Source organism: Haliaeetus leucocephalus, unplaced genomic scaffold, assembly GCF_000737465.1.
Source record: "Haliaeetus leucocephalus isolate CR32 unplaced genomic scaffold, Haliaeetus_leucocephalus-4.0 Scaffold2, whole genome shotgun sequence".
NCBI classification, from domain to species: Eukaryota; Metazoa; Chordata; class Aves; order Accipitriformes; family Accipitridae; genus Haliaeetus; species Haliaeetus leucocephalus.
This window is the reverse complement of record NW_010972438.1, coordinates 15,247,450-15,265,302: the sequence shown is the minus strand read 5'-3', so window position 1 is coordinate 15,265,302 and position 17,853 is coordinate 15,247,450. Positions and strand designations below refer to the sequence as shown.

At 35.3% G+C, this 17,853-nt stretch overlaps 1 protein-coding gene across 1 annotated transcript in view; it reads right to left on the bottom strand.

Annotated features, from left to right (window-relative positions):
- ERC2 (ELKS/RAB6-interacting/CAST family member 2) overlaps positions 1 to 17,853 on the bottom strand; it is a 393,279-nt gene that overhangs the window by 86,085 nt on the left and 289,341 nt on the right. The window contains exon 15 of the mRNA XM_010573681.1: positions 8,994 to 9,154. Within this exon, the coding sequence (XP_010571983.1) occupies positions 8,994 to 9,154 (161 nt within the window). The remainder of the gene's footprint in view (positions 1 to 8,993; positions 9,155 to 17,853) is intronic.

Here is a 17,853-nt window from a genome sequence, read left to right as displayed (position 1 = left end):
GCAAAATGCTATTCAAAGGGTGGCCTTTAATCTTTCCAGAGTGTATTAGTTGACTTAATATAACTGGTTCTCAAAAAAAAAAAAAAAAAAAAAGTTTTAAACATCACCTGATTGTTAACTATGTGTGTTTCAGTGTAAGGGAGCAATGTGGGAGGAAAAAGCTAATACTTCAGAGAGAAAATAAATTTTAGGAATATAGCTCAAAAACAACAGCCAAAGAGTACAAAGAAGTAGCCATTTATGGACCTCTTGTCCATGAATTTGTCTAACCTCTTTTAGAACCAGCTGATGCCACCTTGCCCTCTGTGGAAGCAAGTTCCAGAAGGTCACCAACCAACCACTCCATAAAGCAGTAATTCTCTCTCTTTTGAATCGATCACTGATTAACTTCAGCAAGTGCCTGATATTCCTCATGCTGGGGGATCTGGCAAACAACAGTTCTACGTTCAGTTTATGCCTTCCTTTGAGATTCTGCAGACTTCAGACATATCCTCCCCCTGCCTTCCTCTCCCCTGAGGGAAAAGTCTTTAAGTCCCTCCCTCATAAAGCAGCTGCAGGATCCCCTTGATCTCTCTACCATTCAGGTTCTGGGGAAAGCACTTGAGGACTAAAAACCCTAAGAAGTATTGTGGAATTTCCAACATAAAATGTTTGCTGGAGCATTGACTGTTATTTTTCTTCTGAGGCAAGGTACCTGAACAGGTAGAGAATAATGGCAAAAAAATCGAAAGAAAAGTGCGCTACTAGGATACAGAGTGGTAACTACCATCAAAGTCCCTGTACGGATCATAGGAACCTGGAGTATCATTTTTTACAACTAGAAAGTCAGAAGCTTAGATTTCTATAGCTTCTTGAGAACATTACTCATGGAAACGCATGATAATTAAGCCAAAATGCTTATGAGATGAAGAAAACAAGCTGGTCAAAATCCAGACCAGTTTTCTAGATCAGAAAATAATACTTATTTATTGTAAACATAATATGTGTTTTCTGGAATATGTTTGAACTCTTGCTGGTTTACCTTCAAACAATGCTTCTGTGACATAAGAAGCACTACTATCATTCCGTAACAGAGAGGAAGACATTGCCTTCCTGGGAGGGAAACACTTTGAAAAGGTGGTTACTGCACTCTCCCACTGTATAAACAGGACAGGAAACATGGGAGAGGCTCCAGCTTCTTTTGCTTGGATACACATATAAAACCAGGCAAAATACAGCCTCTCATATTACGTTTTGGTGAAATCCTAAACTGATCTTGCTAACCATCAATAGCAGGTGACAACCTATTTTGAAAGTAAATTATGACCTTAACATGAACAAAATGAAGAAAAGAAACGGCACGCTTTCTTCCCATGCTGATGAAACTTCAAACGTGATGAATCTTATAAAATAAAATCAAAGTATACCATTATTTAGCCTGAACATATAAGACACTCAAGTGAATAGGAACTTGGTGACAGTCATATGTCTTTAAATAAGAGAAGCGCTTTGCCAAGTAAACAGTTCACTCATTCTATTCTCACAGAGAGAAACATTTTATTGCTTTGTGCCCCTTCGTTGTTTACAAAAGAAAAACATCTCTTCATTTTAGTCAAGAAAGCTTCTGTTCCAGAGAACAAAGCCTTCATTTGGGTTTCTCTAATCTTTATGGTGTTTGCAAGTTGGTGTCAAAAATGTTAGTCAAGGCATGCTGTGTTACAGGTCTGTGGGGCAAAAGCAGTCACAAGAGACTTTCCACCCAAGTTAGAAGGAGACCACATTACCATTCTAACTACTTCCTATGGAAGTCACAGTTGTATCAACATCCTGCTGTTTTGTTTGTATTTAACTTGGGATATGACTCTCTACACTCTCAGCATGAATCCTACAATTAAATGGAAGCAGTCCACAGGTTACTAAAAAACAGTCTAGTGTTCTACATTTGAAATGGTACAATTTTTGAGACAATCAACTTGCTATCCATTCACTGAACATGTTTATAGTATACATTACCACGGTTGAAACAAGTAAAAATAATCCCTCTAATAAAAGGAAAAAAAAATAGTAAACTTTCTGAAAATTATTTTTCTCCACAGCTATTTATATACCTCTGTTATCTAACTTATTAAGTAAAGATACATTAAAGAATTCATGTTAGAAAAATTATTATAGTTATCTTTCTCAAAATATAGGCTGTATTAGAGCTGACAAAGCAGAAAAAATTATTTTAAAGTGATCCTACTTTCAAAATGATACTTTATTAATAGTCAAAAAATCTGACCTTGGTGTATTTGCTTAAACTTCAATTCAAAGAGTACCCTTTAATGTCATGCATCCACTACTACTTCTTTAGCCTAGAACTATGCCCAAGGTAGGTGCTGGCTCTTTTTAGAATATACTAGTATTTAAAAAAGGAGCATAAACTAAGCATCTTTGCCCACACATTTTAGTTAAACACCTCAGTTTCCAGTGTAGGCAAGAGAAACAGCTATCTACCTTCTTGCTTTCCTTTCTGAAAAGAAGGGGGCAGGGGGAAAGCACTGCCTAACAGTAACACAGAGAGCAGACAGCATCTATAGGGAAGCTATCATTTTAAGTGGTTTTAACGAGTGAGTTCCAAGCAATTTCAAAGAGTAGTTCCAACCTTAATCACCCTGCCAGTTTCTCCTATCTTGTTATATTGCTTTCTTCATCCTTGCTGCTGTATGGAAGAACCCAAAACGGGAAATTAACTTCATGACTACATGCAAGTAGAGTCCCTACAATTTCATCAGGGATTTTCCTGTCAACGAGTGTCATGCTTCTGGCCTGTGTATGCACTAAACAGGTGAATTGCATACATGATTACTCGGAAATGTTCCAGATGCACTGGAACTACTCACACAGAGATTTCAGAAGCACCTTTGACCATAGCTGTACCCACAGCGGTGAGGAAGAAACCACTATCCTGTGGGTGACAGAACCTCTTGAGGTGGAGTAGTTAGGACATAAGTAAAGGAAAACATGTTGAGTTCCTTTCCCTCCCCAAGTGCCAGTCTGAGATGGTGATGGATGGAAATAGTAATAGGAGAATGTAAGGCAGGGACATGAACTGATTTGTCCAGGTGCTGGAAACATGTCTAGATTCTCCAGACATCCAACAGCCCTTGTCAGAGCTTCAGCTTCTGCTGAGCTGCTACACAGATGTGAAAACCCCAACTTCTACTCCAGTAAAATTTATAGATGGAAAAAAGGGGTATGTCTGCAGAAAACCAGATGAATGGTAAACTTCCTTATACTTCCGCCACTAGCACTTCATAAAGCAGTTTGACTTCCCTACAAACTCTGACTATGACTCTCTAGTTTTACATCTTACACAGTCTTCCCCTTAGGCTGTGATCCCTGACTTCCAGAATCCATTTGAAGACCCTCTTCATCCCTACGATATCCTCAAAAGCCCACCTGAAGCCATTTGTATACTTGTCCATGCTTGACTTTCCTGCACTAGAAGGAAGGAGGGGACCAGTCAGACCAGGTGGCAGACAGACAGACAAGACACATTCTCTTCCCTGCAACAAGACAAGCTTCCTGCTTACTCTGTGAAGCTGCTCATACTCAGTTTGTTGAACCAAGCAGATCCAGACCATGGTCTTGCACCTGAGACTGGCATCTAGTGGCAAATACAAGTGCCCTCTCCCTGTTTGGCAGAGCAGCTGAACCACTGACCCAGCAGGTAAAAGTGCAGTACGTGTTCAGTACTTCTGCAAAGAGTGGCAGCTGGTGGGACTGAATGCTTGGTAGAAAAAACATTGTATCCCCTTCTTCCCACAAATACTTCATCCTTGACTATACACAGGTGCTGTTCAATGAATAAAGTAAACATACTGAAAAACAGAGATAAGCAATATTAATTTATTATTTTCAGTGAAAAAAATGGCGGACATTCTTAAACAAAGGAAGGGATGTTTAATTTTATGCTGTCACTGTAAGAAAATTAGCTGCAAAATCTAATTTAAAAATAAATGTTTTTTGGACAGCACAGCAATGTTCTACCATTGTTATTGAATGAAACGACTAGTAGCTGGTTATTTTATTAGGAGATCTTTAATGCTTCGTTACTGAAGTAATCTGATTTATTCCACTTACGGGAAAATACATATTCTTCCGGAAATTTGTAGTGAATTTCAGGGCAAAGTCACTTCCAACAAAACTGATTTAGCAATACCCACTGGTGATGGCATGAACTCTTATCAAAGGCAAGGAAACTGCCTTTCAAACTCTTGGCAAGAATTTCATTCAGGATACTCTGAAAGCTTCAGAGCACTGAGTGTACTGAGTTGACTGCTAAAGGAAACACTAAGTAATTAACAGTTGGATGTCAAAAATCAAGAATTCACAGATCTTCAAGTCAAATCATGAAGATCAGTCTTTCTGAGGATTAATCCCACGGTCACTCACTACTAAGTGCAATGTTCATCACATGCAACTAAGTCACCGAAAGATCATCAAATTAATGCAAAACCACAATGAAATAACTTTCCTTTTTTTAAAAAATCTTGTAGTTAAATATATTTCTAAGTAGAGTTAACACCACAGAAAGTTAATTTCAGGGCTTTTAACCAAGAAAACCCCAAGTATTTATAAACAAAGTTTTGGGGGTTTTGTGGGGGTTGGTTTTTTTTGTTTTGTTTTTAACTTCAGTGGTTGCAGCTTGAAGACTACATGCATATAATTTAAAAGTTGAACTAACAAAAAAGTGGTAATAATTTTTATATCTTTTCCCTCACATGCCATTAGACTTTCTTTTATGACTATTGGCTCTGCAGGTCAAACTTTATATCTTTAAAGGGAAAATAATTTTGACAATTTCTAAAAAGATTATCTATCCCATAGAGTAAAATCCACTTTCCATAAGGACAGGCATTTATTTCACATACATATATAAAGCAATTTCAATATTATATAAATACTCATTTATCTACCTATACAGCTATCTAATTTTGTTACAAGCAGGTTTATGAGTTTTGGAATGAACCACCATATAGGAAAGGACATCTGTATGAAAGCATTGTGGATGCCTTGTGGTCATGAAAGTATGCTCCACAAATATGGCATTTCTGAAATGTCTGAAAAAACCTCCACCACATCACAGGACAGAAACTTCTCCTACCCTCAAACTCTTCATATTACAAAATGAATAAGCTTTTCTAGGCAAGCCTTGTGAAGCTCTCAGTAGGTTGTGCTCCTTCTTGCGGACTCTCAGAAAACAAAAACAATGTCTGGAAAAAGTAGTCTTGATATATATTTCTACCTACCAGTTTTTAAATTTAAATATTTCTATGGATGATAAATACAGTTTTAAAAAACATTAACATGCCTTTTGTCACACGATGCAATACAGAATTATTTTTTTTAAACTATCACTTATTAAAAAATAAAAAGTGACGAGCTTTTTTATACTCAGAGATAGTAAGAGCACAAAGCATTAAGACAATTAGGCAAAATGATGGATTTGAACACATGCTGCATTTTACTGTTAACATGTATGCGTAACTTCCATTAATGTCAGTATGAGTTATGTGTGCACTGCTAAAATAATATAACCATAACAATAATATTTCCTCCAGAACTAATACAGTAATATTTTTAATAGACATTGGGGAAAAAAAATAAATCCCATATTCAGAGAGTAACATGCAAATGAGAATCCTTCTCCAAACTTTACACTTTAGAATTCTTTATAATAAATCTTTTTTTTTTTTTTTTCCACATGTTGGCATCAAGTTAAGAATAACTTGATGTTTATCTCCTTCCATCGAACCACCTTTCATTTAATGGCTACTTATCTAGTTTCCAGTTCAAAAAGACCAACCAGATAAGCTGCTATCCATTTTTATTCTAAACTTCCTTAAATAACTGAACGTATATGGGAACATGTAATGACAACTGAAGAAGTTATCTAAAACTGAGAACTGATTGTAGCCAGTAAATTAAGACGGATCTTGGCAATGTCAGCCAGATGGGCCTAGAATGCAGAGTTATGTTTGGAACTTGAACATAATATAAGCATAGGAAATCATCGTGAATGTTCTTAAACACACAGTTCATGCCTATTTAACCGGAAGCCAGCAGCCAAAAACTGTAATCACTCAATATTAAATTTTAAAAATGATAGATAGAAGTTATGATCAATGCTGTGAATTAATAAATTATCTTAAAACACCAGAGAGACACACTATTTTAGTATATAACTACAACACAGACTTATCATTATTCTGTCAGTGGATGTCTGGGTCTTGGCTAGCTTCTACAATCTCTTTTGGAGAATACCTTATTCATAAAAAAACTGTAATGCCATATTCAGTATATACTGTTGTAATGCAGCAGTTTTATAAATTTTGTCATACACTTATTTCATTGAGCAATTGCAAAAATTAAACTACTATAATGAAATATCTGAATTATTTCTAAAATACATTGACTAATACATGTATATCTATTAATGTTGTTCAGTATATCTTATAAAATTAAATAATCTGAAATTAAGATTTATATTTAATAGCAGTCATGTAGCCCTTCCTGTACACAGATCTCAAAAGAATAAGTATGTTTATTTTTGCTTGTTTGATTCAGTACTAATGTTGTTAAAGAGGCAATAAAAGGAAAAAAAAAGTAAATATGATTATGTGAATTTCTGTCGTTATTCTATTTTTTCTCTATGTTTAGTAATACTGTGCTGTGATTTTATATATGTTGTTTTGTTCATTAACTCTATTTCCTATCTCCTAGACCAGCAAAACCATCCTGACGTCTCATAGCCGTATTAATTTCTTTCCATCTCACTAGAAGCAGCAGCAGTTCTGTCTGATTCTATCTCCAATATGAACTCAACCTTGTAACATATTTCACAGAAACTAAAGTTAGGATAGAATTAAAAGTATTAATAGGAGATATGGTTTTTTTTAATGAAAGTGCGTTCTAATTCTAAGTTATTAGCTGAATCATAGATTTCAGGGGGTGTGACTTGTACATGAGTTAGAGCATTAGACTCTTAAAGGTAATGACACAGGGCTAGGCAGCTGGGAAAGCTACCTAGCACAGGATTAGGTAACCCTCTGTGGCCTAAGTAGGAAGAAGTATGCATTATAATTAATTGTATTTTATTATTACAGGTTAGAAGGGGGTTGTTATTAACTTGGAATTTCAAATGAATTTTTGGTCAGTTCAGGATTAAAAATGAATACTGTATCTGAACAATTGCTTCTCTTGAAGACAGAAAAAAGGTAATGGCAGAAAAAGTCTACATACTTACACAGCTAACAAAGTAGCAAGTGAGAGATCAAGCAAAAAAAAAGAAAAATAGGAAAGTCTTTTACAAAAGAAATCATACTAATGACTACTCAAAGAAAAGGAAAAAAAACAACACACATTTAACTAGAAAATTTTATTAATTTAGTTTTTTAGATGCTAATTTAAAATTTTCTTCTAATTTTACTTTTAAAATTTATACTGTAAAAACACACTATATGTTTATATCTCATTTTAAATTCCTAAATATTCCTAACTTGGACCTTTGATACTGGTTCTTTCGCCATTAGTACTACCCACTCCTTTATCAAACTTTTATCAAACGTCAAACTTGACCAGTTTTTGCCAATCTCACTTCCCAGACTGAAGATACATGCCTTACATAGTCCTTCTATGAGGGTCTGTGTACCTAACCAAAAAAGTCACAGTAACAGAATTAGATACTGGGGGTGGGGGGGGGTGGGGGGGTGTCCCTATGTTGCTCAATAATTGATAATTATGATAAACAGAAAAAAATCTTACCATTAGGATGAAAAACAAACACGCACTGAAAGAAACAGACCAAAGCGCTACACAGAAAACAGAAGACTGCATGAAATATACTGGCACTAAGCATCTGAATTATCATAGGTGAATTAATATGTACATATAAAAGAAAATCAGAAAACTAAAAAAAAGAAGTATCTATTATAGAATATAATATCACATACTACTCTAATTCATATGTGCTCCCATTTTTCTGTATAGATACAGACCTCATTAAAGTCAAAAGCAGAAGTTCTTTTGATTTCACTGGAAACATTCATGCTTACATTACAGTATTTCTGCACCTATATTACGTGGCAGCTGTTCTTAAAACCCACTTTTATAAAAGTCTAGTAAGCATATGTGTCCGCTTCCCCATTGTCTTATTTACAACAATATTATCAAAACCATTTTTATCTGATTACTTATCTTCCTTTAAAATGTAAGGATATCTACAACAACTTAGCTGAAGTTATATACGCCTTAAGTGTTTTGGGTTCTTTTTTCCTCCCTCAATAAAACAGTTTTGAAATTACAACTGTGAATTTCCTTTGTTGAATGTTGAATGCACACTTACCAGCCTAGCCAAGTCGTAACGGGTTCACTCTTTTTTGCCAATTTTAAAGATCATGTCAGAGCTTTAACATCCTATAATTACAGATATTTACCTTTATTGTGGGTAGGAAGTTAAGATTTAAGTTATAGGTCTATCTTCCTTTTTTGTTCCGTACACATATACACAGGATAATGTGTATGCATATAGGTTTTTGTTGGTTTGTTTTTTTTTTTTAACCAATTCAATGCAATAAACTTTGCACCATCCATGTAAAGTTAATAAACCCCTTTCCTTGAATTTGACACTAACAGAAACTCCAACATAGAATTCCCACTGAAAAATGGGGCTTTAGGCCCTCAGTTTCTTATGGAAGTTATACTGTGCTGATATTTTGTTTGCAGGCAACAAAGGACACCTTTCAAAAAAATTCTCATGTCAATTGTTGAGTACTACTAAAATGAAGACTTTTGCATTTCCATGTTTTAAAAGGAATTTAACAGTCTTGAAACTATTAGAAGTCCTTAGATTCACACTTAAATATACACATAGAAAAAAAAAAAAACAGAAAAATAAAAACCACCTTCTCTTATGGCAAGAAATTAGTAATTTTAATTTTTCTAGAAATTAGAGAAATCAATGTTCTTACTTCATTTCTAGAATTTCTTCAAGCTGTTTTCTTCGCTCTATTCTCAGGTTAGCCAGATGTGCTTCTTTTTCAGCCAAAGACTGCTGCGTTGAGGCAAGACGGGCTTTGGTAGAATCTAATTCTTGTCTAGTCTTTTCCAGTGCATTCATCAGCTCTTCTACCTAAGAGAGAGAACGTTTTAAGCTCCATATTCTTTACAATATGTAAATATTCAAACTATATAAATACAGGGGAAAAAAAAAAACCAAACAAAAGGAATTCTTTTAAGTAAATGACTGTTCAAATCTATTTCTATCTTAACTGTTTTAAAAACTAACAAAAGTAGTCTTCAAATACAAAAAAACCCTTAATATTTCCATGAATCCATCAAGTAATAAGCAACATTTATACAAAACAGAACTAGCACAGATCACCAAAAACCTATTTAACCTGGGCCTCTGCCACATACAGGCAGAATTTATAAATATTTTCTGCACCGTTCATATTACTTAAATTCAGGGTGGTGGTAACTCATCATAATAGTAATTTCAGAAATTTTAGATGCAGCCATAGATACATATTTTAATATAAAACTGGTCATAATAATCCATGGATTTTTTACCAAAAAATGCACACCCTTCTGTGTGGAACAGGTTGCCCAGGGAAGCTGTAGTCTCTCCAATCCTTGCATATTTTTGGATCTTGACTGAATGAAGCCTGGAGAATCTCATCCAACTTCAAAATTATCCCTGCTTTGAGCAAGGGTTTAGACTGCATTGCCTCTAGTGGTCCCTTGTAACCCAAATTATTCTATGATTCTGAAGTCTAAATGTCTGTTACAGATCTAATAACAACCAAGTTATTTTCCTCATGACAACTGTGAGAATTTCTGAAGCATGAAATGTAGGAAAGTTAGGGTGATCCCACTCTTTCTTGAGCATTGGTAAATGTCAACTGGATGTAGGACAACTGGCTTATTGCAGGAATTCACAAAACCTTCATCTTTTCAGAAAACAAAATTCAGAAGTAAAAGAAGTGTATGACATGGTCTATCACATCATTTAAAGAACACACTAAAGAATGGAGACTACATATGACAACCGTCTGGCAGCAGAAAATTTACTTGTGGGGTGAATCATCATATTCACAGAACCAGAGGGTCACAAATAGTCTCTGGTAACCAGGACACCAGTATGATTTCCCCCTGTGCAAATGATACAGTTTACATTAACAGCTGCAAGTAAACAACAGATTTAATTTGGTTTTATGAGATATTATGATTTAACTAATGGATGTCCTATTTTCTGTATTTTCTTCCTTACCTCCTTTGTCCAAATATTAACATTTTATATATTAGTGAAAACTTGAGGAAGAACATCTAAATAAAATGAAATGGAAGAGAGGACATATTCCAGTTGTTCATGTTATGCAAGTCATTGCAAGGTGTTCACTTTTGCTGGCGTATTGCAAAGTCTGACAATATTCCACTGTGGTCATATAATCAGTGTGGCTACAGAGAAAATAAGATATTTTCTCCCAAGTTCATGCTTAATTGTTGTTTGTTGTTGTCATCTAAATCCTACTAGCATGCAAACTGTTCATAAGCCATGTATTTTTGTTTCAATTTGAACACACATTGCCTCCTATATAACAGGTTCAGTAAAGCAAAATTAATAATACGATCTTCATCAAATTATAATGAGGACTCACGCTCTGTTTGAAAATGATACACTGATTACTTACCCCTTCTACACCAGCTGCATCTGCATCTTTATAAACACTCTAATAAGATCAATGGAGTACTAGAACATGTCTGATACCCTTCAGTGTGTAAGAAGTTACATTTCATGAATGCAGAATCAGAATTACCGATAGCATTGAAACTACTGATGTTCAACCTTCCACTCAGAAAACAAAACCAGTGTAATACTGATATAAATGAAATAGCAAGGAGCGCCAATTGTGCAGTAGAGTCTGTGCAGGTGCAAGATTCCACTAAAGCAAACCATGAAGAAAGATGAAGGCTTTAGATATTTTTGTAAAATGTCTACCTAGTGAACTTTCACATTAGAAACAGCAAAGAGAAAATATACTTGAGGGAAAAAAAAATTAAAAAGCTGGATTTGCACTTAATTCCTAGGGGAAAAAAAAAAAAAAAAAAAAAAAAAAACAGAATGAGAGAGACAGATCATATTTCTTTAAAAATATACTCAATTTCTAATATAACAGCAGATATTTCATTTTCTGTTTTAGTACAAGAACACAAACCCATGCTGTCTCCAGCAGGACAAGCCTCAACTACTAAAACATAATATGACATTTCTACCTCTTTTCTTGGGTTGTTTCTTAGGCTTGCCCTTGTGTTTTTTAAAAACTGCCTATAGTTTCTGCTGAGCCTCCAGCCTGTTAGTTAATTCCAGGCAACATACATTAATGGAAACAGTAGTAAGGATTCAAGACTGCAAAGTCATTAATTCATACAGACTCTTGCTTTGCAACTGTATCTTTAAACACCAAGTCACTCCACACTTGCAGATTTGTTTGGCAGATGAGAACGTAAAAAGGTAGAATAGTAGCACTTCCATATCTTTTGTATCATTGCACCCTTTTTCCTACAGGTTCAGCTGAATTTAGTACCCAACCTGTTGACTGACTAAATGCTCACCTAAGTTCTGATAGATCACATCAGTTACATTTTAAAATATTTAAGGGAATTAAAGACTTGTGGAAAACAAAGCTGTGGATTTGTTAATGTATATTAATAACATACTTTTATATTACCAGACAAAAGAGATCAAAGTTTAAAGGAGAGGGAAAAAAACTTTAAAAATTTAAATATGAAAACTTTTTCAAACCACAAATCGTTAACACGTGTAGACTTTAAAGTTATACTTTCATTTACACTTTCAACACAATATTTGCCAGCTAGTTCTTCCTTCACTTTTTGAATATGACCCAAGTTCAGACTTGTATGTTTTCCTAGTTAACTGTCTCACCAACACCTACAGCAGAATTCAAGTGGCAGGCATGTGCAGAAGAAACTGGTTTGGGTTTTGTTGGTTTTTTTTTAATCAACTACTATCAAATGTAAATGTGTGACTGCTGAAGTTACACACACAATCCTCTTAGCATGTTTATATATAGCTGTAGCAGATATATTAACTTTAAACACTAAAGGCAATATTATCTAGATATAAAAGCCTAGGGTGAAAAAAAGCATTGTAAAACATAAGCCAAATTCTTGATGTAAGCACATGTTCATTTAATATTAGAATCAAAATGATAGCAGAAAAACTTAAGGGTTAATATTGATTTACTACCTCTTAGTCCTACTCTAAGAAATGAAAACCAGTCCAGTAGTACTAGTGAAAAAACTGTTAGCTTTCTGACCTATGGCAAATACTTCTTTTGTTGCATTTAGGGACACTTCATCTGGACAATAATGCGCATCCGGGAGTCCTTTCCTCTCCAAAGCACTGGTATGGTCCTGCCTTCCAGCTTCTTTTTAGTTTTTCCACTCTCCAGATATCGAGCTGAGTCCCCTATCGAACTACCAGTTCAACAGTGACCAAGTAACACATTTACATCCTTTTCTTATTACGGTGCAAAGGATCAAGGTAAAGTTTGTATTCATGCCCATATCTGTAACCTGGAATATCTCATCTGGCCATTTTCCTCCCAAACCGAAGCACCTATTCTACTTTAACCATCACATAGGCATCCTGAAGACCTTTATTTACAGAGAAATACAGAAAGGTCTCTCAAAGTAATTGGTGTCGATGGGTAACATAGTCTAAAACCCAAGCAGCATTTTCAATGCCTTCACCTGCTGAAGCTAGGGCAGGCATCGTCAGCGGGCAAGCAGTGCGGAGTTTTTTCCCGAGCCGCCCCCGGCGGTGCAGCCCCCCCGGCCCCCGCCCGGTGGTGCGGCACCTCTGCCTTGCAGCGAACACCTCTTGGGAAGGTTGGGGGCGACAGGGCTGAACTCCCCCGAGGCTGCGGAGGGGCAGCTCCTGAGCCAGCCGGGCAAGACAGGTAGTGCCTGAAAGCCTGCTCATTTTTTCCCCACTCTGACTCTAGTCTGGCTACTTCTAATCACAAACTTTGCCATTTTAGATACCAGCTACAGAATTAATGAGAAGTCATGTTTTGACAGAGGTCACTGTGAGAACCTCATTGAATACAATGTTCTTTGCTAGCAAGTACTCTATGCCCTGAATACATTATTAACTGCGTTTTATTCACTTCTGCAAGACAACGGCCTCATTTTATCCTTTGCATTTTCTAATAAAAGCCTTTTTTTTTTCATACTTTCAGAAAGCCTAACTGACCTCAGCGCTTCAAGGTTTTTTTAAAAATCAGTACTAGAATTAAATTTATACTTCAGAATGGCAGAAAACCAGCAAATTAAACTATTACAATTCCTAGGTTTGAGTCTATTTTAAATGAAAGCTTCCTACTTCTTCTGCAGCTTCGCATTTTCAAGTCCTATCAGCAGTGTTTCACACCAAGATAAAAGAAATGAACGTGGCTGAAGTATACATCTGCATTACCAGATTCTGCAAATTAAAGAAGGTTAGAGTTCAAATGAATGACGGTTTATTAAAAATGCCCTGGAGCATTCTTAATTCCAGATCGGATTTGGCTCAGCACAACTCATGCTAACTTAATACTGTTCCAGTTTGTGGGAATAAGGAGGGGGAGGGACAATTGCATGTTTTCTCAGTTCAAGTATAATGTATTTCTGCAGGATGACGAAGAGCTGGCAACTTTCCAGCAATCAAGGTTAGTATTATTAGTATTACTATCTTGAAGGGTTGGCACTTAATTTTAGCAACGCTCTTGGTGATAAATACAAGAGTTTTGGATTTCCCTAACTGACTTTTTCAAGTAGCAGTAGCTATAGAAAAACTCCATACCTACTTTAATTTAAAACCTAATCTTGTGTTAGTACTCACAGATCATTTATGAATTTTACATCGTAAAATAAAATAAATAAATCCTACTATTTACTTAGAGACTCTTCACTTTAATACAAAAAAAGGTTTAACAAACTATTACGCACATCCAGTACAGGTTGATGTGAGCTGCATTTTTATAATAAGAAGTCACTCATAAAAATACATCCAGTTGTTTTCAAAGGTGCTTTGTTTTTTCCCATTTGTTAAGGAAATGCTTGCTTTTTTTTTTTTTTGCCAAGTTACACACTATATAAATTTCAGTTATCTCCAGTTCTGTGAAGATTAATTTAATAGAAACTATATTTGGGGGGTTTCCCCATGATTAAGCATGAGACTGCAAAAAAGGAAAGACTATAATCCTTAAAGTTTCTCTCTGTGGCTTTCCTACAAATTCATTCTGTCACTGGACTAAAAGGACATAGGTAACACATTCACAGAGATGAGGGAAAACAGATAAAACCCTAGATTTTACACACAAATATCCACTTACCAGCTCTTCTGACTCACAGGCTGGAGACTTCAGCTTTTTACACTAATGGACTGCCTATGCTTTGCATAGCGAAGGATGAGTGCCAGGCATCCCAGGATCCTGTACCAGCGGCAGCTGGCCATGCAGAGAACCACTCTATCTCATGACTAATTCAATTACACACCTACAGGAGGTCCAACACAAGTCATGTGGACCTACTGCTCTCAAAATTGCCAAAACTGTCCTGCAAAATGGTTTGTAAATACCTTGTTTCTTTCTTTTTTCTAATGGGAATTTCTTCAGTGTACAAACTGCCTAAACAGTTTCATTACAAAGGTGTTTTTCACAAAAGCAAACAGACGTAGCAAAGTGTCATACTGAGCTTTGCAAGACATGGAAATAAACTCTTTGTCACCCTCCCCTCCACTTTCTTCCCATCCCATTCGTCATCCATAGCCAAATTCCTCACCTCTGACTTTTTCCCTCACAGCTTTTAAACGCAGGAAACAGGTCTAACAGAACCAGTATAGTTATGGAGGCTGATGCTCCTGAACCTTTCCAAATAAAGAAATTAGACACATGTTGCCTCTCACAATTTTGGATATTGTCAGAGAAGAAAAAAGTAACCATACTCTAGAATGTATATAAGCTTTAAAATAAACATCTTAAGTGAAGGATTTGATGGAAAATCAAGTAGAACATTTATAAAGTCCAGGATAATAGTTCATTTTCAACTTCAGGGTGTTTTTTTCTAAATCATAATAGACTAGGCAAGTAGGGCCCAATGATATCAACCAGCAATGCAGTGGTAGTATAACAAAAATTACCAGAAGCACTGAAATAGCGACCCTCATGAAATGGCTTGCCATCTCCATAGGAACACAACGGCACAATCACCAAATGGGATGCCATGCTGCAAAATTTGAAATCAGAAACTTTATTGACATTACTTTATTACACAAAGTAGGAATTAAAATATTTTAATCCTCTTGCTAAGTGCTATGTTAATAATACACGAGGTTTAGATTTATTCAGGTAAAGAGAGTCAGTATAGATATAGTACGTATTTCCCATCCAGTCTTGTAGGGACCACAGTCAGGGAGAGAAGGTCCTTTAGTTTCCTTCGTATTTCTTTGCTGGTGTCCAATGGTAGCTACCAGTCATGTTAATTTATATTAGCATGGTGTTATGACAGAGACATATGTCCATCTCTACATAAAAATATTCTAGAATTTAGTAGATTCCCATAGATTAAAAGAAACATATATCCTAAGTGGAAGGATTACTAATGTAGCAGTCTTTATTAAATAAGTTCTGGGAACTGTATTAAAATGATTTTCTTCACACTGGCAGTTAGAACACTGATCATCATCTTTTCTAAACCTCAGTAATTCAATAAAATATAGGACCACAACAATATAATTCTTGGATTCATTATCTGGTCTTCTAATTAATACAGTGATTTCACCTATAACTGAAAAATGTAATTAAATAATTTTGGAAAATATTGGTAATTATCAGTTAAATAGAATAATAATCAGTTTTAAAAGCCAAACCAAAACAACAACCAAAAGCAACACCAAAAAATTTCAATGTATCTGTATATATATAGTTTCAATTAAATCAAACAAAAATGATGGTATAAATAATGTTAACCTTTGTGGTCTAGGGTCATGTTTCTAGACAGTTGAAAACAAAAACTATTTTCAAGTGCAAACAAAAATGATGCTTCTACTGCAGTCCCAGGAATACTGTCCTCTATTTAAACACTTCATCTTGTGAAACACAAGTGGACTCCAGTTATAGTATTGTCAATTAGTTTCAACTAGAAAACACTGTATGACCACCCAGTGTCAAAATGTGAATGTGACCTCCTGCAAACTGAAAAGGATGGCAGAATACTCCTCACAGATGCAGCTGGAATGTTTTACCCCAAATAAAAGCTCTTTCATTAGCAGCAAAATACAGTTATATGATAGACTAATTAATACCATATTCTGATTTTGCAATGCTATATAAATTGGAAAAAAAAAACAAAGTCAGACCATGTTAATAAAGATACAGTATTCAGAGTGTTGCAAGAATCAGTCAACAAATGTTCTTTGTCAAAGGTAAACTTCATGCTGACAAGGCCTAACTCACTGTCAGCCCTATTCGACTCTAGAAGTCATTCAGACATGCACTGTAATGGAAACAAGATCAAGCACCTGAGCAATCGTGCAAGTCACTTTTCACAAAAATAGTAGCATCTTTTTTTTTTTTTCATTTAGTTTCAAAATTAATTATTTCATTGACGTATCTTATTAGTTTTCTCTCCTTTTCCACTGAGCTTCATTTGAGCAAGTCTGTGATTGTTTTAAACAGCTGGTGGCCTCAGTTCTGCTCTAACTTACACTTGTTTGATACTATGCACACCTAATTATAAAAGTAGCATTAAAGGTGCTTTATAGTTGTGCAAATGAAAGCAGATTTAGATATAATATATTGATAAGTTACAGGGCTCAACCTAATGTTTTCAGAAGTAAAAAAAAAAAAAGTAATTGAATTAGCTATTGAACATATGTTGATTTCAGTAGGACACTCCATTGTCCTACAGGATATTGTATCTGGAAGAGAACTCTTATAGTCTAAAAACAATTACGCTGTGTGATTTCAGTGTTGAGTCTTTTTAGATAAACCATGCAAGTAGAGCAGAGCAACTCTTTAGCTGGTGTTAAAGTACAGCGCTGTCAGACTGGCCTCTCTGGTTAATGTCAATAGCACTGCATATAAAAGGTGACTAAAGTGTGTACAAATGTTGATCTTTGGAGAAGGCATGCCTAGAATCATACACACATCTACTATTTCATCCACCAGGTCAACTTCAGGGAGAGAGGGCAAATTGGGAGTTTTCTTGCCAAAAGTTGATTCTTAGCACACTTGTTATGTTACACTGCACAAAGCTACTTCCCCACTGCTTTTAATCCATAATCCCAATATATTATTAAAGTTAGAAATGCTTCTCCTTTAGAATATTTCCAAAGGCAGCAGACATTCACATGGTATGTGTAAAGTCTTACTGCAAACAGGTAGTTTATGTACATAAGACTTTCTCCACACACTATAATGTGCTTACATGTTGAAATAGCAAGTAAGATTTATTAAAGTGAAAACATTATTGTATGAAAAACCTTGCATAGTTTTATGTGAGAAATCTCAGAAAATATGGTTTCCTATCTAGTTTTGACACAAGCTAAATAATATTAATAAGCAGCAAGATAAATAAAGATTCATGTAACTGGTAACAAGGTATAGCTTCTGCACAAAAGAAACTTGACACTATCTTTAGTATTGTGACTTTTGACAGTGTTCATGCAAGTACTGAATGCCCAAGGAAGCTGTATCTGCGCTCTTCTCTGAATGCAGATAATCATTCCCTGTTTACTTAATTCCATAGCATTTTTAATATAAA